This window comes from Balaenoptera physalus (assembly GCF_965194825.1).
Source record: "Balaenoptera physalus genome assembly, chromosome: 6".
NCBI classification, from domain to species: domain Eukaryota; kingdom Metazoa; phylum Chordata; class Mammalia; order Artiodactyla; family Balaenopteridae; genus Balaenoptera; species Balaenoptera physalus.
In genome coordinates this window covers 119,732,450-119,755,955 of record NC_138885.1, presented here as the reverse complement: position 1 = coordinate 119,755,955, position 23,506 = coordinate 119,732,450, and the positions used below count along the sequence as shown (strand labels likewise).

General features: G+C 46.9%; 1 protein-coding gene across 8 annotated transcripts; it reads right to left on the bottom strand.

Annotated features, from left to right (window-relative positions):
• Positions 1-617: 617 nt before the first annotated feature.
• Positions 618-23,467, bottom strand: PLCD4 (phospholipase C delta 4). 8 transcript variants are annotated; one of them, XM_082466098.1, is made up of 17 exons: positions 20,287-23,467; positions 16,004-16,059; positions 15,708-15,866; positions 14,235-14,463; positions 12,982-13,111; positions 12,067-12,298; positions 8,623-8,824; positions 7,517-7,661; positions 6,733-6,885; positions 4,852-5,025; positions 3,735-3,830; positions 3,432-3,588; positions 2,977-3,093; positions 2,574-2,746; positions 1,887-2,022; positions 1,404-1,553; positions 618-1,324 (listed from the first exon to the last, which is right to left on the bottom strand). In XM_082466098.1, exons 2-17 carry the CDS (start codon positions 16,023-16,025, stop codon positions 1,218-1,220), a joined length of 2,382 nt encoding a protein of 793 aa, XP_082322224.1. In that variant the 5' UTR covers positions 16,026-16,059; positions 20,287-23,467; the 3' UTR covers positions 618-1,217. The 8 variants fall into 8 exon arrangements, 6 of the variants coding, with proteins under 6 accessions (XP_082322224.1, XP_082322222.1, XP_082322220.1 ...); XM_082466096.1 differs by lacking the exon at positions 3,735-3,830 and having other exon boundaries at positions 618-935; positions 1,217-1,324; XM_082466094.1 differs by lacking the exon at positions 3,735-3,830 and having other exon boundaries at positions 618-935; positions 1,217-1,553.
• Between the last annotated feature and the right edge of the window lie 39 nt (positions 23,468-23,506).

The window sequence follows — 23,506 nt, the reverse complement described above, 5'->3', positions numbered from 1 at the left end:
CCTCTGTCTCTCCTTTGTCTCCTTCCATCTTCACTGAGCCATTGATTCTGAAACACCCAGGTCTGTCTTCTCTCTGTCCTCGAGCCTGAATCAGCCCTTGCCCTGCTCCCTATTTCTGAGTCCCTTTGTCTACCTGTAGAGGGAGGATTGCCACCCACTAAGCCTCCTTGTGGAAGCAGCTTTAATTCGGCAGCATCCTGACTGGCTCAGCTGCTGCACTAGAGTTAAAGCACAAGGATAGGGTGAAAGACAGGCAACTGGGAAGGTAAATCTCTAACCCAGGATTCTGTCAGTGCCTCACAGTGACTGTATAATTAATCATCTAAACTGGGACACACTGGGAAAATTGAAGAGGGTACTATTAACAATTATGCTGAGACACCAGACATAAACCAGGACTATTCCAGGCAAACTCTTTAGGAGGGCTGGGATCACATAACTCTTTGTCTCCTCTTTTTGCCCTGTTCCTTAGAAGCCATACTTGTAGTAAGTGCAGTGGGGGGCCCTGGAAACCCTATTTTTCCACCTTTTCCCTATCCCACCTGTCTACCCAAATGTCCCCCAACCCTCATATCTCCCCTTCTTGCCCAACAATGAGAGACTGTACTCAAGCCAAATTGAGAGAGAAGCTCTATTTATACTGGAGGGGCTAGGGAGCAGCAGTCCAGTGGAGACCCTGAGGGCTGTGTAGTGTCTCTCGAGAGTCGTAATACAGTCTTGGGGTCAGATCTCCTTCCCCAGCCTTTGCCTGGGGAGACTTGGGGCTTGATTTGTCCTTCCCTTGGCTCTGGACTTTGAGGAAGTTAGAGGTGGAGGAGATAGTGCCTCTTAGGGTTTGTCTGCCTCAAGCCCTTCTCTGGATTTCTAGTTGCAATCTGCCTTTGAGCCAGAGTTGGTGCGAAAGTGTAGTCCTAGATCTGGGTATGGTATTGAACCTATAGCAAGAGGAAGGAAGGAAGGAATTCCAGTGTAGAGTATGCAGAGGGTAAGGACAGGAATGATTCCAAAGGCTGGTGAAAACGAGGAAAGGGAAAAGAAAGAAGGTGAAAAATCAGGTCCTAGATTTGCTTGTCAGGAAGGATGAAGTAATTTTGTGCCTAGGAATGCACAGTCAAAAGCTTGGTTTTCACCACTTCTGTTTGCTTTCTGGAGCATCCTTCCAGGCTTTTCTTACCATCTAAAGCCGATGCACCCACTCTTCCCGTGAAGTGCCCACCTTAAGATTCAACCCCCTCTAGCCCTTCCCGGGTGCAGATGTGCACAAAGATGGAGGCTGGATGGAGGCTGATGCCATCCTTGGAGAGCAAGTGTATGTGGCGGTAACCTGGAAAGGGGGGCGGGGGACAGTATTAGGAAGGCAGCCAGAGCTGGGGTGCGGGCCAGGGGTGGGAGGACTGGCTCACCTTGTTGCATGCAGTTCCAAGGCAGGGTGTACTGACCAATGAAATCGTTTCGGGATTTCCAGTCATAGTCTTTTACCACAAAACGCAGCAGGGCCAGTTCAGGTACCAGGACCCGGAAGCACAGTGTCTGCCCCCAGTATGGATTAAAACCTGAGCGGGGGAGGGTAAGTGAGGGAGGAAATGAAGGAACAGACATTGTTGACCATGTTGGGTTGCTTTCCCCGTGTTCTCTCGCTTAATTTTCATAGCATTTTACAAGTGAGGAGATTGAGAGGGAAGCAGTTTGCTTAGGTCACTGGAGCTTGTAAGTGAGGGGCCTGGCTTCAGACCCAAGACGTCCAAGTCCTTATTCTTTGTCTGGTTCCACACTGCCTCCCATGAAGGTGGCGGGAGGGGTGACGGGCTGTGCTTAATGGAGGGCTGGATGGTCAGAAAACGACAGCCATGCTCCTCCCGCTTTCCCCCAGCACTGCCCAGTCTCACCATTGTTCTCCACGTAGCTGGTCTCTTGCCGGCTTGTGTCTGGGCGGATGCCAAAGATCTCCACTCTTACCAGTGGATCCACAATGGACTCCTCTTTGGTCTTGTCCACTTTGGGGAGTTGCTGCCCACTGATTACCTGCAACCAGAGCTCTGGAACCTCACTAGTTCCTGCTCAAACCAGCCCCCCTCCAGCTCTCACACCCTTGCGGGGGAGACACAGGACCTTGCACTATAGCTTTGGGGTTTGCAAAGCTAATTCTCATGGGTAATATATTCTAGTACCTCACCTGCTATTTAAAATGCATCCAAGTAGAAATTTAGCAAGGTTTGAAAATAGGTATTTTATGACAGCAGCCCTTCTATAGCACTTACTATGCCCTAGGCACTGTTGTAAGCACTTCAAATTAACTAATCACAACAGCCCTGAGAGGTAGGCAGTATTATTACCCCAATTTTGCAGGTGAGGAGACTAAAGTTAAGGAGTTTGCCTAACGTTACACAACTAGTAAATGGGTTTGAACCTAGGCAACTGGCTCCAAAGTCCATGCTGCCTCACGAGGAACTTTTCCCCCATTACACTCCTGTCAGGCCTAGCCACCCACCACTCACCCCTTCCACCCTCCACCCTCCCTGGCTTCTATCCCAGTGATCCCAGTTTCTTCTCAATGGTTTCTCTTTCCATTATACCTGGATTAGGAGGGTCTGGGCTTTGAACGGACTGATGGGCCTCTCAGGGTGGAAGGAACTCTGGGCGTCACGCAGGAAGTCTGGCTTCAGCACGTAGCCAGAGCCAGCGTTCTGGCGGAAGAGCCCATCACACAGGTCCATCTCAAGCCCCGCAGTCTGCATATTCAGAGCCACTGAGGGCCCCGGGAGAAAGGAAAATTCACCGTGGGGGCCATCCCGCCCCTCTTTCATGGAGCTAGACAGACATATTGAGTGTAAAAGGGCTGCAGGGAACACCATGGAAAGCATCTTTCTCAGCCTAGCCCTCCTCTCGGAGCACTCCCTGGCCCCATTGCCACCCAGGGACTTACTTCCCACCCGTAGCTCTTCCACTCCCTCTTCCCTGTCCCTACTGCCCCCTCACCCATCTGGCAGCCTGCATTCCAGAACTCCTGGGGGTTGTAGTTGGATGAATCTGTCCTCAGGCCACTGGGATATACACGGCTTAACTGCCAGGTATTGTGCAGCACAAACTCATTGCCTGTAAAGAGGGTGTGGGTAGGGAGATGGTAGTGGGTGGGGTGGATCTTCCCACTTCCCTGGTCTCGAGGACCCTGCCCACCCACTTCATTCTTCTCTGCAGCATCTCCTAAGGCTGTGCCTCTCTCTCTTCCATGCAGACCATCTCCCACACCTGTCTTGCCCCTAGAGCCTTGAGCCCACTGTTAATACTCCCATCCCTGTACCTGGTCTGAGGAGTTCCTTGGCTCCACCATCCCTCCTTCGCTCCCTCATCCTCTTGGGACTCATCTGCCTGCCCATCAGACCTGACTCTAACCCATCCCAGTTCCTTCCCTGTCCCTCCCTTTTGGTCCTGACCAGCCTCCTTGATGAGGCTCTTGGCCTTGGCTTCAGAGAAAGATGATGTTTCATAGAAGCGGTAGTGCTCCCTCGAATGAGTGAAGCTGTAGAATGTGACAGCCTTCAAGTAGACAACCAGGGCAGAGAGGGATGGACATAAGATGGGCTTGGACTTCTGGAAAAGGAGAAAGTAGAGAGGAAGATGGAATTGAACCATTAGCAATCTGAGAGGGAAGAAGCCAATGGCCAAGATCTGAACTTCCCCACCCAACCTAAGGCTCTGCCCACTGCCTCCCCATTGTATTCTCCCTCCTGCCTCACCTGCTTGGGAAAGAGAAGGAACCCAGGCTTGGAAATAGGAGCCTGGGACATAATCTGACAACACATAGGCGGACACAACAGTGGGCACATCACAACCTGAGGATGGGAATGGCAATAAAGGCAGTCTATGTATACTGATGGGATCAGTTTCAGCCTCTGGGCTTGAAGGGTTACTTTGTAGGTTACTTTGTAAGTAACAGGTTTTTAATTTATTATTATTATTATTAAACAGATGTCATACTCCCTACCTCTCATCTTTTAAAACAAATAATTTTTTATCAAAATGCACATGAGCCCAGACAGATAACGTCAAGGTATGCAAATGGTCATGGAAATCACACCTGGAAGGATGTGAGAGTTCCAGAGTAATATCTATAGATTTTTCTCCTGAATTCCCATTTCCATCCCTGGGCATGGCAGCAGGTTAGACAACACAGCTCCAGAGAGAACAGGATAAGCTAGAAGTCAGCTGAGCCAAGCAAATGCACAAAAGAGAGAAATGCGGACTTCAGAGCAGGATCTCGGTGGTCCCACCAATGGTACCCCTTCCCCACCTCTTCCTGCTCCTCCTCTTTGGCTATTTGTGATCCCTCTTCAGACTCACCTTTTCCAAGAAGCTTTCTCTAACTAAGCCCACTTTAGTTGAGGTCACAGCAGTCACTCTAGTAAGCCCTACTTACCCGATATAATACACACACGCACGCATGCATGCACGCACCCATCAGTGGTTTTCGAACTAGCCTTCAAGGAGACTGGGAAGTAGTACAAAGATGTCTCAGAAGTCACCTGGGAGACCCAGGAGAGAGCCAAAGGTGTGCTTCAACCAGGAGGGCTCTGCGTTTATCTATTTTGTATACTGAGCTTCCATATAAGATTTCATTAAAAAAAAAGATTTCACAGCCCAAAGAAGTTGGAAAGCCACTGCAATGTATCTATATATGGCAATCTATATAGTGATGCTATGTACGCATTCTTATGCCTCTTTCATTGGAGGCAAGGAGCATTTTGCTCCTCGGCCCTCCACCCTGCCTGGCTCCAGTCTCTTCACATGTGGGCTCTCAGCTAGTGGTACCACCTGATCAAATGCCAGAGCAGAAAGACCACTCTCCTGGCCTACCTTCTTTTTGTCCTTACTGCGAGGGCTCAACTCCTGGGGCTCAGACTCCATCTGGGCCTCCAGCTGCAGCTCAGCCTCCTCCAGTTCAGACTCTGGCTCCTCCTCCTCTTCCTCAAGATCCTCCTCAAGCGTTTTTAACTTCTTTCCCTTCACAAGGATCTTCCTCCGAAGCTCCTAGGGGACAAAAATGAGGGGGCCTGTCTACCTATCTCGTCTGGAACCCTCCTGGGGATCATGCAGGTCCCACTGCTCTCAAAGGCACAGGAAGTGAGTGAGTGGTCAGAAGGTCCCACAGGAAGGCTGCTTGATACATACAACAGGGATTTCCTATTAAGCGAACCTGTAACATCTCTATCCATAAGGAAAAAAATACATGCAGACCCCTACCTCACATTTGACACATGAAGATTCCTCACAGATTAAAGATTTACATGTAAATATAAAGAACATAAGAGTATTAGAAGAAAATACAGAATCTTTCTGAATAACCTTAAGGTGGGAAAGCCTTTAAAAACATGAGATGAAAACTCACAAGACATAAAAATAATTGGCTGATTTGACTACATAAAGCTTAAAAATCTCTGAAGATGCTATAATGACAAAAAGAAAAAGTAGACTGCAAGGGCAGTTCCCTGGTGGTCCAGTGGTTAGGACTCTGCACTTTCACTGCCGTGACCCGGGTTCATTCCCTGGTCTGGGAACTAAGATCCTGCAAGCCGTGCGGCACGACCAAAAAAAAAAGGAAAAATAGACTGCAAAAAAATATTTTCTAAAACATTATCTTTAACATTTAAAAATTTGTTATATATCCATAAAAATTATAAACCGTATATATTTACCCTATAAAAGGGGGTAAATAAAATTATCAATTAATTGAAAAGAAGAAAACATAGACCTTCCTCTTTTAAAAAGTTGACTTTTTTTGTTGTTCATGTTTGCCATTATGAATTATCTCACTACTGGAATTATTTGTAGTCACTGCCTTATACTGTTGGTTGGAGTGCAATTTGGCATCTTTTTTCCAGAGGGCAACTTGACAATAATAACCAAAAATGTCAACATGCAAACTTTTCAACACAGCAGTTTTGCTTCTAGGAATCCAACTCAAAGAAAAAATAAATGGGCAGAGCTCTATGTACAAGTGAAAAATTATAAACAACCTAAATGTTTACCATTTACTGGTTATGTTTACCACCTACTGGTTGAATAAATTATGGTCAATAACATAAAATACAATACTATAGAGCTGTTGAAAAAGAAAATACATATATATGAAAAGACATTCATGATATATATTGATATTATATGTGAGCTATAAAAGGAGTAGAAAGGATGATCCCATTCACGTTTTTAAAAATGTGACCATATATACACATATATGTCTATATAAGCATTTAGAAAATCTTTTGGCAGCTGTTATGGGAGAGGCTGAGATTATGGTTGGGGGGCTTTCCCTTTCTCTATATTTGTACAGGCTATAATTATGAACTATCAAGAAAAAAATTAAGATTTTCCATTGAAAAAAGAAATATAAAGTAAATAAATGATTTTAAATTTAGAGAACTTTATCTAGAATTCTATGTTAAATTAGATTTTTTTTTTTTTTTTGGCTGCGCCGTGCGGCTTGCAGGATCTCAGTTCCCCATCCAGGGACTGAACCCGGGCCACGACAGTGAAAGCCCGGAATCCTAACCACTAGGCCACCAGGGAACTCCCTGAATCAGATTTGTAAAAAATTGAAGTTGTGTCCAAGGATATTAAAGAGTAAGATGGTCCATCTGAGGGTGAGAAGAAGGGAACAAGATGGGCATGGAAGAAGGAGCCAAGGTGGGGCGATAGGGAAGCCACGGCAGAGCCTGGGCTGGGGGAGCATGGTCCTACCTCAGGGGAGGGCAGCTGAGTGGGAAGATGCCCATCCAAGGTGGTGCTCAGTAGCTGATTCCCCAGGATCTCTGTCAGATGGCGTGCTATGATCTCCTGCTGTTCCCAGCTGCAGTGGTTCTCCAGGGACAAGATGACTGGATAGTCTGATGTCTGATGGGGAGGGGAGGGCATGCTGGAGCCAGAGTTCTGAGGCCTATAACCTCCTTGCTTCTCCAGGCCCCCCTAATTACTAACTCAACTGAGTACCCTGATTGCCAAGGTCCTCCGACCCCATGCCAGGCCTCAAGGAGATCTTCCTGGGTCTGGGCACCCCACATCTAAAAGTCACTCTTGGGACCCCAAATCTCAGATCTGTGCCAGGTCTGACCCAGGTCCCTCTGGGAGCTTTGCGTTTTCAGGCTCAGAGTGGGAAAGCCAGGCCATTCCCCCAGTTATGTGTTCATGTTACACTCTCAGGCTTTCATCTCCAGATTGCTATTGTCTCCCAGCTCTACCCACCACTTTCTCCGTTTCCTCATCCACCCTCTCCCAGATGGGTGACGAAGTTGTTAGAGGTAATAATTACTCATCTCTAGCAATTAGCTCTATGACTACTAGTAACACATCTAACACTTATTCATAATAATCCCTTAACATTTGCCAGATGCTTCACAGTTAAAATCTCTTTTACACATATGCCATTTGACGTAACCTCCCCTGCAACCCTCCACCCTCCCCAGACCCAGAGCCTCTTCCTTCAGATCCTCTTGCCTCATCAGTATTTCCATCCTGAGGCTCCTACCTGGAAGGCATACTGTCCAATGGCGGCCACAACGTCTTTGAACGGGATGCGAGAGGTCAACGTGTGTCCGTGGTAAACAATAGGTTCCCCGCTAGGTCCATCCCATATATCCACCTCCACGCAGCGGCATCCCCGCTTCAGGGCCCTGCAAGAACCCCACCCCCCAGGGACAGGAGGGGTCAAGGTCTGATCTTCCACCTAGGGACCCTCTCTCCCCACCCTGGAGAGAACAGTGCTTACCAGCACTTACCCATCAAGACTCCACCAAGCTACATCTCCACGGACCCTTCTCTGTCTACTGGGACACGGCTGCAGCTCACACTGATCTCCACCCACCCCCACCCCGCCCAACTCACAATCCTCCCTTAGCAAGCGATCACATTCTGCCTTGGGGTGTTCTGCTTGTAAATCATTATACAACACCCGAGTTATTCAAACTCTCAGTAAATTTAAAGTTTATTTTCTCTACTAGACCTCCTGGGGAAGTTCCACTCATCATGTATCCCTTGAAGCTACTAGTTCAGTTGCTGGCACTACAAGGATATCTTGACTATTTGCTCTAATCCACGATTAACTGCAATAAAAGCAGATACCATTTATTAGCTATTGACACATGGATTACCTCATTTCATCCTCACAACAACCCAGACAGAATAGGCATTGTAATCATCTCTGTTTCTCAGGGAAACTGAGGCATAGAGAGGTTAAATATTTAGCCCCATAGTCCCAAGTGAGGGAGTTAGTATTTGATCTCAAATCGTCTGACTCCAGAACCTATGTTTTTAACTCCTCTTCTCTACTGCCTCCCATTTAACATTTAGTTTATTTATTTGTTCACAATAAATCTGTCAGGACCTCTGAGTTCCAAGAGAGTTTCATAGCCTATGAGAGAGAGAGAAGCTCCATTTACCCACAGGGTTTCCATACCACTCTCCCGCCAGTCTTCAGTAGCTCCTCCACATCTCTCAGGTATCCAGGGATCCTCAGCCCCAAAGCCCCCCGCAACAACTTTACAATCCCTGTTATCCCCTGACAGCACCCCCCAACTTCCCACAGATGTTCCCTTCTCATGAGCTGGACCCTTCCACCCCTCGGCCCCACTGCACCGTATGTATCCCTCCACGCTGCTCTGGCCACAAAGCTGGTCTCCCACTAGGTAGGTGTTGTGGGAGCTGCTGATGTAGTACTGGTTCAGGGGCTGAGTCATATCCTGGTAGATGGGGAGGCAGGTCGGATTGAAGATGTCTCCGTCCTTCGAGTAGAGGTAGCTGAGGAAGCCATCCATGCTCAGCACATGCCGCAGTTTGCCTAGGGTGTGGAGTAGCTAGAGTGAGAAGTTCTGGTGACAGCACCCAGCACACCTACAGGCGGTTCTCCACCCCAGCCCTCTCCAGGGCCTGGCCTTTCCAATGGTGTCCACTCCCAGCCTCCAGATCCCAAACTTGCCCCATCCAGTGTCTGTCATTTCAATCATCCCCACCCTCAGAGAACATTAAATCTACAAGGGGAATCGTTAAGATCATTCTAGTCCAGTGCTGTCCAATAGAACTTTCTGCAATGACGGAAACGTTCTATTCTGCACGGCCCGATATGATAGCCTCTAAATACATAAAGCTACCGAGCATTTGAAATGTAGCTGTGCAACTGAGGAAGTGAGTTAAAATTTTGATTTTAGTTACAGTCATCCCTCAGTATTCACAGGGGATTGGCTCCAAGACCTCCCCCTTCCCCACAGCAGATACCAAAATCCGTGGATGCTCAAGTGCCTTACATAAAATGGCATGGTACAGTCGACCCTCCGTATCCACGAATGTGGAATCTGTGGATACAGAGGGCCAACTGTAAATTAAATAGTCACATGGAGCTTATGGTTACCATAATGGACAGCACAGTATTCAGTCCAAAGCGCTAAAATTTCATAGATGGGGAAACTGAGGCTCAGAGAGGATCAAAGTCAAAGACTTGTTAGTGACAAGACCAAGGTTCCTGTGTTTTATCCCCTGTGCTGTGTAGCTGCTGCCAACTATGGCCTGAGGGTTTCTTCCTATCGTCAGTTCCCATATGGTGCTTTGAGGAGTGTTTGTCCAACATCCCCTTGGACTACACTCTGAGGGCAGGGCCCTGTTGCTCCTCCCAGAGCCCTCACCCCCTCAGCACGGGCTTCATATAATAACAACAGTGATGGCTAACAGTTCTTGAGCACTTGCTCTGTGCCAAGGACGTTACATGCAGCATCTCTCTTAATGCTCTCACCAACACGATCAGGTGGATGTAACATGATCTGCCCTGAGAGGTTAGGTAACTTATCCCAGGGTCACATAACTAATAACTAATAAGTGAAGGAGCTGGGATTTGAACCCAGGCAGCCAGATGTCAGAGCCACACTCTATACCACTGGATTGTACAGTCTCACTGAGGGTAACGTTGTTGCAGGGGAGACAGAACAGCTTGACTCTCATGCCCAGCTTCCTAACTCCAGGTTTGACAAGGCCCGAGGATGGTGGAAAACGGCAAGAAGTTGGGCACAAAGTTTCATTCTTGACTGTAATAACTCAAATCGCTAGGGTAAGTCCATAGTTACTAGGTAGTCTTCATGTACATTATTTCATTTGATCACCAATTATTTTACAAATGAGAAAACTGAGTCTCCAATAGGTTAAGTGACCGTTGCCCAGGGTTACTCAGTTACTAAGAAGCAGAGTGGGGACTTGAGCCCCCATCTCCTGACTGGTACCACACTCTGCAGCCAGAGTGTAGTATCTGAGAGTCAAATGCAAGGGGAAGGAAAACCAAAAGCGGTGGGAGGTAGAATAAATGTAATGATGTATACCAGATCCTGAACCGGAAATAGAGGATCCTATTTCTTAACCCACCAACTTCCTCTTCTATTTAGTTTCCTGAAATGATTGCTTTACAGCCCCTTCCTTCTCTGAGCACCCACATGAATCTGGAATCAGCGATTCCAACGCTTTCTGTTTGACTCTGCGTTCCATGAGGGCACTGTCCTTGTCTGACCTACTACTGTATCTCTGGTGCCTACCATAGGTCCTGGCACATTATAGGTACTCAGTGAGCATTTGCTGAAGTAGTGAGTGAATGAATGAATGAAAGGGAGTGGGAGTTGAGACCTAGGAAACCTGGGTCACATGTCCAGCTCACATTCCTCTCATCTCTAATCCTTGTTCTCAAGAGAGGCACCAGGTAAGAGTCAGATGACCTGGGTTTGAATCCCAGTTCCTCCTTTCATTAGCTGTTGACTCTGAGCAAGTCATTTAATTTTTCTTAACCTCAGTTTTCCTCTTTTGTACAACTGACAATAATAGATCCCACTTCCTCAGGTTGTTGGAAGGATTTGAAGAGAAAAACATGTAGAGATAGTAGCACATTATGGGATACTTAGCAAAGGCCCAATAAAGATTATTGGTTTTGATTTACAAGGATGTAGTGAGGACTAAAAGAAGTAAGAGATGTAAAATGCCTTGTAAGTCACTTAATATTAGTAATGTAAATTCTTCACTTTCTGCAGGGAATGGAGGGCAGGAAGGTGTCTAGTAAAGGGGCAAAGAGAAAGGTTTGAGTGCAGACAGGGCATATTTTAGCTGTGCTTGTAAAGAGTTAAATGATTGGCCACCTCATCATCCCCCTCAGCCAGGGACTGACTAATTTCCCTGCTCAGGAGCTTAGGACTCAAGAACCACTTGGAGAATTTGGAGAAAGCCCAGGAAAGGATAGAGAGCCAGCATTTAAAGAGACAGCCAACAGGAACCATGAAGGGAGCTGGAGGAAAAGGAATCACATGCACTAGAGAAGAGGCCAAAAGCAAGAGGACCGGGCTACCCTGATGGTGCAGTGGTTAAGAATCCGCCTGCCAATGCAGGGGACATGGGTTCGAGCCCTGGTCCAGGAAGATCCCACATGCCGCGGAGCAACTAAGCCTGTGCGCCACAACTACTGAGCCTGTGCTCTAGAGCCAACGAGCCACAACTACTGAGCCCGCGTGCTACAACTACTGAAGCCCGCGCGCCTAGAGCCTGTGCTCCGCAGCAAGAGAAGCCACCACTATGAGAAGCCTGCGCACCACAACGAAGAGTAGCCCCTACTCGCCACAACTAGAGAAAGCCCAAGCACAGCAATGAAGACCCAACGCAGCCAATAAATAAATTAATTAATTAATTAATTTAAAAACAAAAAACAAGAGGACCAAGGATTTTCCGTTTCCACTGAGGACAAATGTTGATAGCAGGAAGAACTTCCTGAAAGTGAAGGATGAGAAACATGAGCATGGTGGAGGAAAGGGGACTTATGGAATGTTCTTCCTCCTGAGAAATCCAGCACTACAGGGGAGACTCCTGCCTTATGTGGGCAGGAAATGGCTCTCTCCTTCCGAAAGAGTGATTGAATGAGATGAAGCTGATTGGGCAGGGGGCCTGGATAGGGGTGGACTCAGCCTTCCCTTAGTTAAGCAGAAGGCTTCTTGTCTCTGCACCTTTCTAATCACAGTCCCCCATCTGGTCCCCACGTCTGGTGCCTCTCCACCCTTGTCCTCTTACCGCTATCTGAAGGCTCATAGCAGTCGATGAGTTCTAGAGCAAGGTCAGAAGCCCGTTCTCCTTCTTTCTGCTCCTCTTGGAGAAAATCCACAAATTCCAGCAGGGTCAGCTTCTGCCCATCAGATGAAAACTTTTCAAACAGTTCCTGCACCTCAGGACGCTGAGTCAATGACTTATAAAACTCTACAAATTCTTCTCCCTCCAGAGTCCCAGACTGGGATGCATCTGCTCTCTGCAAAAGAGAGTTTAGAGGAGAGTGGACAAACCCTATTAACAGCAGATTTTTTGGCTTTGACTTGCCCTGTAAGGGCAATATTACTGGTGGAGCCAAACATGCTTCCACAGAATTCCTGACATTCAGTGTTCATAGAAGAAGCCACTTCAGTAAGTAAAAAGCAAAATTTCAGCCATACCATTTGCTACTGGAGATAATTTTCAACTAGAAAGAGTTAAACACCCCAACATGTCGCTAAAAGATCAGAAGATCCCTCCTCCTATTTACTCACATACCAGTTGGAGTTTTCCACTGTAATAGGCACTTGTGAAATTCTGGCCAAGGGCAGAGAAATTAGCGCTTTGGACTGAATACTGTGCTGTCCATTATGGTAACCATAAGCTCCATGTGACTATTTAATTTACAGTTGGCCCTCTGTATCCACAGAGGAGAGAGGTCCCTGAGGTCTGATGTAATAACATGTTGTTATTTATCTTTCATAAGTTTACGAGTCATCTTTCCAACAAGACTGAAGGTTAAGAACCATGTCCTGCCCACACTTCCCATTGAGCCTGGCATAGTGCTAGGGTGCATAGGAGAGATTCAACAGATGAGTGTTCCTGGAGAGTGTCAGAGGACTTCCGGCCAAGTGAGAATGTGGCCTTGGCTGGCTTCTGCTATTCCTTCCCCAGAAGACTCACCTGGAAAAGCTGGAAGGCATGGTCTTGGTCCATTTCCACATTCATCAGGTGCAGTAACCGCTGGACTTCTCCGAAAGTCATCCGACCATCCTGGTTTTTGTCTCCGTGCTGGAACCAATCACTCAGCCATCCAGGTCTGAGTCAAGGCAAAAGCACTGAGTGTGTGTTTGTGTGTGCACGTTCATCCATTGACATCTGCACCCCTGTCTTTGTTGCCAGTCTCTCCCCAATGCCAATTCATTTTCCACATTAGTTTCTGGAATAATCTCCCCAGAGCACCGATCTACCTTGTCCCTGCATGGCTCAGGTGCCTGCGGGGACCTCCCTGTTGCCTGCAGAAAGAAGCCCAAATTCCTTAACATAGAAGTTAAGATCTCCTTCACCCCCATGATCTGGCCCCAACCTCGTCTTCTCAGCACATCACTGACCTCCCCGTACCTCAGCCACACTCAGCAACTCCCCTGCTCGCTGATGTCCCACTCTCTCTCCTGCTCTTCAGTTTCCCACCTCTGGGCCTTTACTCATGCTGTTCCCTCAGGCAGGAGTGCCTTTCCCTCCTCCTCTCTTCATGTTCAAATTCTACTCATTTTCAAGGCTCAGCTCAAATGCTACTTCCTCCCTGAAGCTTTCTCAGAACCATCTCAGCTAGAAATAAATATTTCTCTTTCCTTTGGACACCCACATATCATCTAGAGTACCATAACACTGCTAAGGTACTTAAATTATTTACACAATTCTATTTTCTCTACTGACTAAAACAGTATCTGAGTCTCATTAATCTTTGTATTCCTAAAGCCTGGCATAGTGCCTCATACATTCTGCTTAATAGATGGTGAATGAATGAATGAACTGGCATAGAAGGTGAATACAATCTAGGAAACTTGAAGTGCGTTGGCCCCACTAAGCCCTCTGAGGAGTTGCTTCCCATCCCTATGGTAGTTAATGTCACTGGGATCTTCTGTTCAGCTCTCAGGATCAGCACCTAGTTTGATCCTTTGCCTTTCACTGTCCCTTCCTCCAATCCTGGGGGCTCTGATTCCTGCCCAAACTCTGCCTGGCTATGCCTGTGCCATCGCAAGCCTCCATTCCTCCCTCAGTATCTCAGCCTCACGTCGGCTGAGCTGTCCCTGCCCACCCCATCTGGACTCTCGGGCTTCCCTAGCCCTGTGCCCCCTCCCACTTGTCCCTAGCCCTGCAGCATCTGGCTCCTTCAGTGACCCGTGGAGCCCACTCTGACTCCATCCTGCTGATACTGGTCCAGCCGCTCCTGTTGGTCCATGCTGGTGACAAAGTCCACCAACAGCTGGAGCCCCTGCATCCAGATCTGGGCCTCCTCGACACTGTTGGCCACCAGGTCCAAGTTGGAGCGGCGGCCATGGAAGACGATGGTGAAGCCCTGCTCCAGGGGGAACTCCTCTGCCAGGTTTCGCAGCAACTCAGACTCGTGGCCCTCACGCACTGTGTCCACGTCGGATATTGAGACTGCCGGAGAAGAGGCAAGTGCGGGCACTGAGGAAGAGGGTCCGCCAAATTGCAGCAGCTGAGGGTCAAGGACCAGTACTCCCTTCTTTTCTCTGAAGCCACAGGAGGAGGGACCTCAGCCTCCACAGGCTGGAACCCCCAAAGCCTTAGTACAGGGAGATGCAGACCCTTGGAATTCAGGATGCCACGAGTCATTGCTGTTTTCATAGGCAACATGGCAAAGGGCCTGTTCTGAGAGTGGCAAGACCTGGCTTCCAGCCACCAGCTGGCAGCGTGACATGGGCCAAAATGACATAACCCCTCAGTGCCCTCATCTTAAATAAGGGATGGTCCCCTCCATGGCCAGTTTACATGGTGATCACAGGAGGACTGGCGGGGCTGACAAGTGGAAACACACTTGCGGGGTAGAAGCAGTTACACCAAAGCATGATGTGCCCAAATTCAATTCTACCATTCCAGGTTTGAGGGCTTCCTCTTTCCAGATGTCTGGGAGGGAGCCAGAGAAATCCTTCCCCCCACTTCTTCAGCTGGAGCTGGTATGGATCGTGAGCTTTGGTTATGTCTCTAAAGTAGATTCTCTTAGATGTGTCCTGTGATCAAATTTTTAGAGGGATCATAAAGTGTTTGGCCAATAGGATGCACATTATTATGACACATTTATGATATTTAGAAGTATTCGTTATAATGGCTAACATTTATTAAATGCATCCTGCTTTCAGACCTCATGCTAGGTGATTTATACATTAACTTCTTAAGCCTCTGTAACATACTGGACAGGTACTGTTTAATCCCCATTTTATAGATGAGGAAACTGATATTAGTTTAAGTTAAGTAACTTGTCCAAAGCCAGTCAGCTAGAAATTGGAAGAGCCAGGGCTTTAATCCAAACATTCTGCTACCTGAGATCAAGCTCTTATAATAATAATAATAATAATAATAATAATAATAATAATAATAATAATAATAATAATAGTATAATAATATATAATCTATGATTTACTGAGCTTTATTATGTGCCAGGACTCTTCGAAGGTCTTTGCATGCGATAACCAATTTGATCCTCATAACACACTTAAGAGGCAAGTACTGTTATAATTTCCATTTTACAGGCTCAGGCACAGACACAAAAGGGACAGCACAAGGGCATGTCATAGGACACTGGTCCCTCCCCCTGCTCTCAGGCTGCTGGGTCCTCAGGGTTCTATCCACCCATGTGCCCGCCCCTAGCTATCCACATCACTCACAGCTGGGCTTGGCCCTGCCTCCGGCCTGCCGGGCATGCCAGACTGTCATGCCATCGTCCTGAAGTCTGAAGTATCTTAGCTTCTTCCAGCTTTTGGACCTCACCTTGCGCATCAGCGTGCCTTTCTGCATCAGCAGCAGGTCTTGATTAACAGGCAGCCCTGAGCCAGGAGAAGCAGGGACTGGGTAGCCGGCGGGGAGGGTGGAGGGCCCAGGAGGAGCTCTTGAACAGGGGTCCAGCCTCCTCCCTGTCCCTGGGCTGTCTCCCCAAGCCCTCTTCTCCTGCAGGGGTACTCACGGCCTTGCAGCAGGGACGCCATCACCCACTGCTTCACCAGCTGATGCCAGAGTCACCTAAAGGAGCGAGGAGCAGCAAGAGGCTTTAGGTTAATCTCGGGGTCTTAGAATAATAGATCAGCGGAGGAAGAGAAGGAAGTAGTGTTTCTTGATTGCACACTGTATGTCAGCTACTTCATCTACATAGTTTGTAGCTCTTTTTACTTCTGATTTGAGTTTGGTGGTTCTGAGGCTTAGAGAGGCTAAGAAACTTGCTTCAGTCACATAGGGACTTGGAATTTAAACCCAGATATATCTGATTCCAGAGCCTATGCTGTTTCCCACAGCCATCTCCGACAGGGCCACACCAGGGCTTTCTGCCAAATACCCCTTCCTTCCCAATATCCTGCTATCCACAAGGTAACGCTAACCACACGTCTCAGTTCCCCATTATTAGGAATCACCAACTTGCTGGCTGTCCCCTTTCAGAAACTAGACTCTCTCTGCATCCTAGCCTTCCCTTCTCCAAGTGGAATCATCCCAGCTCCCTCCTCCAGGAGCCCTCTCCATGCTCCCAAGTAGGTCATCCAGCTCCAGAAGGGCTAAGCCAGAGTATTTCTTTTGTCTCTTCTACAACGCTTGGTGCTGCACCTACTTAAATAAGCCACTTCTACCTTCACATGATAAAGTATATTTTGTACTCTTTTTCATAACAGTAATTCTCACAGTTTTAATGGACCAGATAAGTTACATAGTCTCAGAACTGCATTTTCAAGTTTTCCCTACCTACTAAAAAAGAGTTCCTACCTTTAAATATATGCTGTCTAATTTAGGACTGGTTAAGTTGTCCTAATAGCTAACAACAAACTTGCCTTGAAAAGAACTAGAAGATTTGATTTGTGGCCACTTTGATTCTAGCTCTGCCTCAAGAAGAAATATACTCAACTCTTAACCAAATCATGCTGAAACTGGCCAAGTCCATGAAACATAAAGCTCTATGCTCTTGTATAAGCAAAGGATCTACACTTGGATAAAAATGTTGTGGTTTTTAATTAATAAGTTTAACATTTTGACAGTGGTGAACATCTAAAAAACTGGAAGAATCCTTAAACCAATCATTCAGTTAGTACTCCATTGAAACATCATGCAGTTCAACTCCCTACGTTTTACAAATGAAAAAGCAGAAGTCCAGAAATGTGATGTGACTTGTCTGAGGTCACACAGCATATTAGTGCCCTATCTCCCTTAAGTAGGAAGAGACTATAAAGTCACCCAGGGTAACTAAGTCTTCAGGAATAATGTGGAGGTCACTGAGAATAGAGCTTTCCTGACTGCAGGACTTAGAGGAGGCTTTCCAAAGGAGTAGAAATGTGCAGGGAATCAGTTTGAGCCTAAGCAGAAGAAATATCTCAAGGCAGCTCTCAGGAGAGCAAGAACCCTGAGACAGTTCCAACAGGGAAAGGTTTTGCTGGCTGAGGCCGAATGTGTAAGCTTGGGTGAGACCAGAAGAAACCTCTGATTGAAGAAGGAAGAAAAGAAGACAGAAAAGCATCTCTGCTTTGCTGGGTGGCGATGCACAGTTTGGAATCTGAGGTTTACAAAAGCTGTATGAAGACTGAAAAGTAACGGGTCTGGGCTTCCCTGGTGGCACAGTGGTTGAGAATCTGCCTGCCAATGCAGGGGACACGGGTTCGAGCCCTGGTCTGGGAAGATCCCACATGCCACGGAGCAACTGGGCCCGTGAGCCACAATTACTGAGCCTGCGCGTCTGGAGCCTGTGCTCCGCAACAAGAGAGGCCACGATGGTGAGAGGCCCGCGCACCGCGATGAAGAGTGGCCCCCACTTGCCGCAACTAGAGAAAGCCCTCGCACAGAAACGAAGACTCAACACAGTCATAAATAAATAAATAAAAGAACGTGAATTTCTTTAAAAAAAAAAAAAAGTAACGGGTCTCTCTTAAATGTCTTAGGTCCTCAGACTCTAAGGGAGGTTGAGGTAACCCGGGCTGAAGCCTAATCCCCCTTGCCAACATCCTGCCTCATCTCTCCTCTGAACTTCTGGGATGGGTGGGCCTTGGCCCTGGAAGAAGACAGAATTACCTTCCTTATGCCTGTGTCTGGGAGCCTCACCATGATGTCCTGAAACATGGGAAGCCTGAGAACAGAGGCCAAGTGCTGGGACACCCTTATTTTGCTGGGACACCCCTACCTCCTCTCAAACCAGCCTTAGAAAATTATTTTAACCTTTCTTGTCAAACTCTTCCAATCCCAGAGCTCAGCATGCTCTTCCAATCCTGCTCCTATTCCTGAATCACTATTTTAAACCTGTATCTAGGTGACATGTGTCCATTAGAGGGCCAATTTCAACTCAGGGAGCCACAGAATGTCAGAGCTGGACTGCATTTTATAGAGAAGGGAACAGAGAACTAGCTGAACTGCCAGTCGCCTAATGAATTAAGTGGCAGAACTGGGACTAGAACTGAGGTCTCTATCTGACCACCTCAGAGGTCTCACTGAGACACTGCCCTTAGAAAGGGCTTTCTCTAGGAAGCAGATTAAAGGAGAGATAAGACTGAATGAGGGACATCAGTGTTTTGTCTCTCCTCCCCATCATTTTCTGTTCCCACCGTATCCCACTTAATAGCCCTTCTTTTCTTTCTTTCCTTTCCCCACTCTCTGCTTGACCCCTTCCTTTTCCTTTCTCCCCAGCTCATTCTTTTCTCATCCCCTCTCTGCCTCCCTGTTTGCTCACTTAAGTCAGCCTCGCTTTGCTCTCCTCTTCTCATCCTTCTCCTTATACTTTCTCTTCATTACTCCTTCCTCTTTTGTTTCTCTTCTAATTCTCAATAGCTCTGGTTCTCTTCCGCTGTGAGGAGTTTGAGACCCTGGAAGGGGGACACTTGGGTTCGGATACTGAGTAGCACATCCCTCTGCTCGGCCTCATTTTCTCCTGTATCCTAGGAGATTGACTAAACAAACTGCCCAGAGAATGAGACTTAGAACCCAGGTGTTCTAGGTCTTGGTGTTTCCTCTGGTGCCTGAAGGTAGGATGGGAAGGATGGTCACAACTGATGTAGGTGCAGTTAGGAGAGGAGGGAAAAAGGATTTGGAAGTGGGAGTGAGAGCAAAAGGCAAGGAGCAGAGGATAATGACTGAGAATAAGAGAGATTGGGTCTTAACCGTTTACTCCTAGGCACATACGTGGAGATCCTCGAGGATATGGATAATTACCTCTATAATACAGATAAGAAAATAGAGACACAGAATAAGGTGGGAAGTGGCCAAGGGCTGCCGAGCAAGATTTGGTCCTCAACTGCCAGGTGGCTTCATGTCACCTAGAGATGGACTTCAGCAGAGTTGCCAATGGCGCCAATGGCTAATAGTGGAATTCAAGGTGTCTATGGTCTCTCTGAGGGTAGGAAGGAAGAGAATCATTCTGTCTACTCTCTTGCTTTGGAGCAGGATTATGACAGACCTGGTTCATATAAAGAGGACAGAATGGGTCATAGCCCTCAGAATGTTAGAGCTTGAAGACTCCTCTTTTATAACACATCAATCCAGCAGTTCCTGGCTATATCAGTATCTCCTGGAGAGTGTCTTAAAATAGAGATTCCTTAGCTCCACCTCAAATCTACCAGATCCAAATTTCCAAGGATGGGGTCCAGGAATATTTATCTTTAATAAGCACTCCTGATACACAAGCAAATCTGGGGAAGCCTCCACTCCCTCTGATCATAGATCAGGAAGTTGTGGTCCAAAGTCACAGAGCTAGTTAACGTCAGAGTCAAGACTAGAAACAAGTGCTCTTCCCAGCACAGCACTCTGGCACACCAACAAAGTGCCCTGGGTCATTGAGCAGGCTAAGAACCAGGCATGGAACTCAAACCCTGGCTCTTCCCAAGGAAGTCTCACAACTCTCCCTATTACCAGGGGTTTCTGTACTCCCCATGGGTCTTGGCCAGCCCTCATTTGGTAATCCTCAACAATCTGTAACTGAATTTGTGCTAAAGCATGGCTGCTCCAATTCTCTCTCTTCCCTTACTAGGGTGGGGCTCACCTCTGAGTGGCAGCCTAGGTAGCTAAGAGGTCCTCATATAAAGAGGTGACTGACACAACCAGCAGGAAAACTGTAAGTCAAAGAGGTTAAGCTAGAGAAAACCAGGAGGTCAGGGCCCTGTAGGTCTGTTCAGGCAAGAGTCCAGGGTATGATTTAGTCAGGGTGGGTAAGCATGTGGAGGGCAGAGTTAGGGACTCAGACAGGCCAGAGCTTGGAGCAGAGGCTGGTCTGAGCCTCCAGGCCCTTACCGTGGGCAGGAGAGAAGTCCTGTGTCTGAGATCTGCGACGCTCTCTGCTGTGGGCCGAGGAAACCCAGGAGGGCTCCTTTTCTCCTTTGCTTCTCTTGCACTCACTGGTTTCCTCCCCTCTTCTGCTGCAGTTTGCTCCTGTCACTGGCAGACTTACAGCCAGATGGAAAGAGTAGGGTGGGGAGAGGTGTGAGCTCTCTCCTCAGTCCAGCCCATCCAACTCTTAAAGGCCCAGGACACTGGTCAGTGTGAGGGAGTAGTGGGGGTGGGGTGGGCAGAAGAGGATTAAGGGGAGGGATTGACGGGCATCACATCTCCAGGGAGGAGGAGCCTGTCTGTCCTTCATCTTGATGCCAGCCCTCACTGACCTCAGTCCTGCAGTAGCTCTCAGAGTGAAACCCAAGGAGTATCTGAGTTGCAGTGCTCCATGAATCACTGCTTTTCATTCTGGTTGGTTTCTCTCTGCGTGTTGTACAGCTGTCTTTGCCCTTATTTCATCTGGCTCCTTTCCATGGTGTCTGTTTCCACTGGCAGAAGTGTCTCTGCATCCTGCCTTGCCGGGCACTCAGTCTAACTCTATGGCTCAGGGAAAGGAAAAAAGATAGAATGGGAAAGGGGGAAGATGAGAAAAGGAGGAGAGGAATGATTTGTGTAGAGGGATAGGTTGGTATCTATGTATATATTAGGTACTTGCTAAATATTGAAGGAATGCATACGTGAATGTAGGAAACAATTTGTTTCATATATTCATTCATTCTACAACCATTTGTTCAGCACCTCTAATATGCAAGGACGTATATGTGTTTTTATAATGGTACATGTAGAAATGAAGCAGAATCATGGTGTCTGAGGATCAAGGGCAAAAAGAGGAGCACAAGGCTGGAAAGACACCCAACTGGGAAAGGAAGGTAATGTGCTTCTTACAGCATGTATAAATAGGCAGCGGAAACAGGAACCAAGATTGAGGAAAGGGGGCCAAGTTAGGTGAGGAATAGGGGATTGTAAAGGGCTTTATCATGGCCCCATACTTCACTGTGAGAAACTAAGGCCCAGGGAAGTTTAGGCAATGTCCTAGACTCACATGTCGGCAGCAGAGACTGCCAGTCCCTTACACTCGCCCAAGTACTGTGAGCTGGGACCTACTTTTGCTCTGCCTTGGGAAGACTGTGGGGTATGGTTCTTTCTGGATCAGTGGATGACAGTATGGAGCTGAGGGCATAGGGCACAGCACTGTACTTGGACTTCTGTGGGATCATCTTCTGGTGAGGTGTGTCTTAATCATAGGCACAGAGGGAACTAACTGTACAAAGTGGTGTGATTTTTGAGTGTGCTGAGATCCAGCTGCCTCTTGTGGCTCCTCCAAACATCCCTCAACTGCCTAATAGTCTACCATTAGTGATTATTTATAGCTAAATCGTTAGTCCCATTAAAATAAAATCCTCCTGAGTGATTACCATAAATGTCAGGATAGTGGTTACTTTTGGGAGGAGGAAGAAGTTGTGATGGGATGGGGCCCATAGCTGGCTTCTGAAATAGCTGACCAAGCTCTATTTCTGGTTCTGGGTGCTAATAAGGGTTTTCACTTCATAATAACTTATTAAGCGATACATTTTCTTTATGTAGTTTTCTATATCTGTGTTATATTTTACAATAAAATGTTTTCACATTTTATTAACTGGTAATTTCAGAAGCCTTATGGGTCTTTCATAATTTATACCTAAGTTGAGTTTACTGTACTAAGAGCAGGTTTTGGTAAAGGAAAAGGAGTATGCAGGGAGTAGAGGCAGAAGAGGGAAGGCCATTCATGGAGAACAGGAAGATTAGGAGGCATCAAGATTTAAACTGTGCTGGTTTCATATTTTACTTAATAGTGGTCCTGTCTCACATGCTCGTCTTACTATCCAACATCATCATGTCCTTATTTTTCCATACTTCCCCTTCACCTTCCCCACTCCCCTTCTGTATTCCAGGATTACATACAGTTTGCCTCTCTGAGTCACTGTTTGCCTCACCTAATTGCGGCCCAACCTCCTTCCCTTCTGGGTATTCTGTGAGGGGTATTATCACCAGCCCCCCAGGGTTTTCTGGTAGAGTTCGAACCTCAAACATTCTGTTTCGGTGTTCTCATAAGCACCCCAGATCATGTGTCCTGATTTTTGGGAAAGGCACTTGGAGACCTTCACAAGGTTAATGTGGCTCCAAAGAATGGCTTAGAAGACATGATGTCCACTGCAAAATGCTCCTCAGACACAGGACAGGAGCAGACAGACAGGGCCCTGTGCATAGGAACTGCCCATCTGGTTTAGTTGCTCCTATTTCCATAATGATCCTGGCCCTTCCCCCACTGTTGTCTATTATTAACAGATCCAGAAACCTGATCAGGGTAGCAGCAGCAGAAGGACTTTCTGGGAACCATGCCCAGGAAAGGCCTAGAAGCCCTAAATTGAAATGAAGGGGCAGCTGGCTTAGAGGGAGACCTAAACAGTATACTCTCTTACTGCTACGCAGGCAGAGGGAGACCTAAACAGTATACTCTCTTACTGCTATGCAGGCAAGCCTAAACTCTCCTCCTGACACCCAGGGGAGATGCCCTAAACTTCTCTGCTTCTCAGGAGTCAGGTTGGGGTTTCAGAGACCTCTTTCCTGGACCATCCAACCAAACTACTCAAACTTCTGAAATAAAGCCCCCTTCTTGTTGGTCAAAAAGGCAACTCAAAATATTAAATTCCATCTAAAAAATCATCAATATGAGACAACCTGTTGAATTAAAAGCCAAGATATATAACTTCAAAAGACCACAGAATGTGTAGCCACTCTTCCATTCCAGCAAAAAAAAAACAAAAAACAAAACAACCCCAAAACAAAAACAAAAAAACACCAAAACCACCAAGGGGAGTGGGAACAAGTAGGTATAAAATAAACCAGAGAACAAGATGATAGAAGTTAGAACTAAAAATGCAAAGGGTGTAAATGCAAAGGGTGTAAGAGGTAAAACTTCAGAAAAATTCACAAAATACAAGTGTATGCTATTTATAAGCCATATCTCAAAAAGGTGGTACTAAAATGTTGAAAGTTAAAGGAGGATATCTGGGTGTGGAAGGACTCCAATTTCATTTTTATTCAAGATTGCCTTGGCTGTTTTGGCACTTCGCATTTCCATGCAAATTTTAGAATCAGCTTGTCAATTTTCACAAAAATAAACCTGTTGGGATTTTACTTA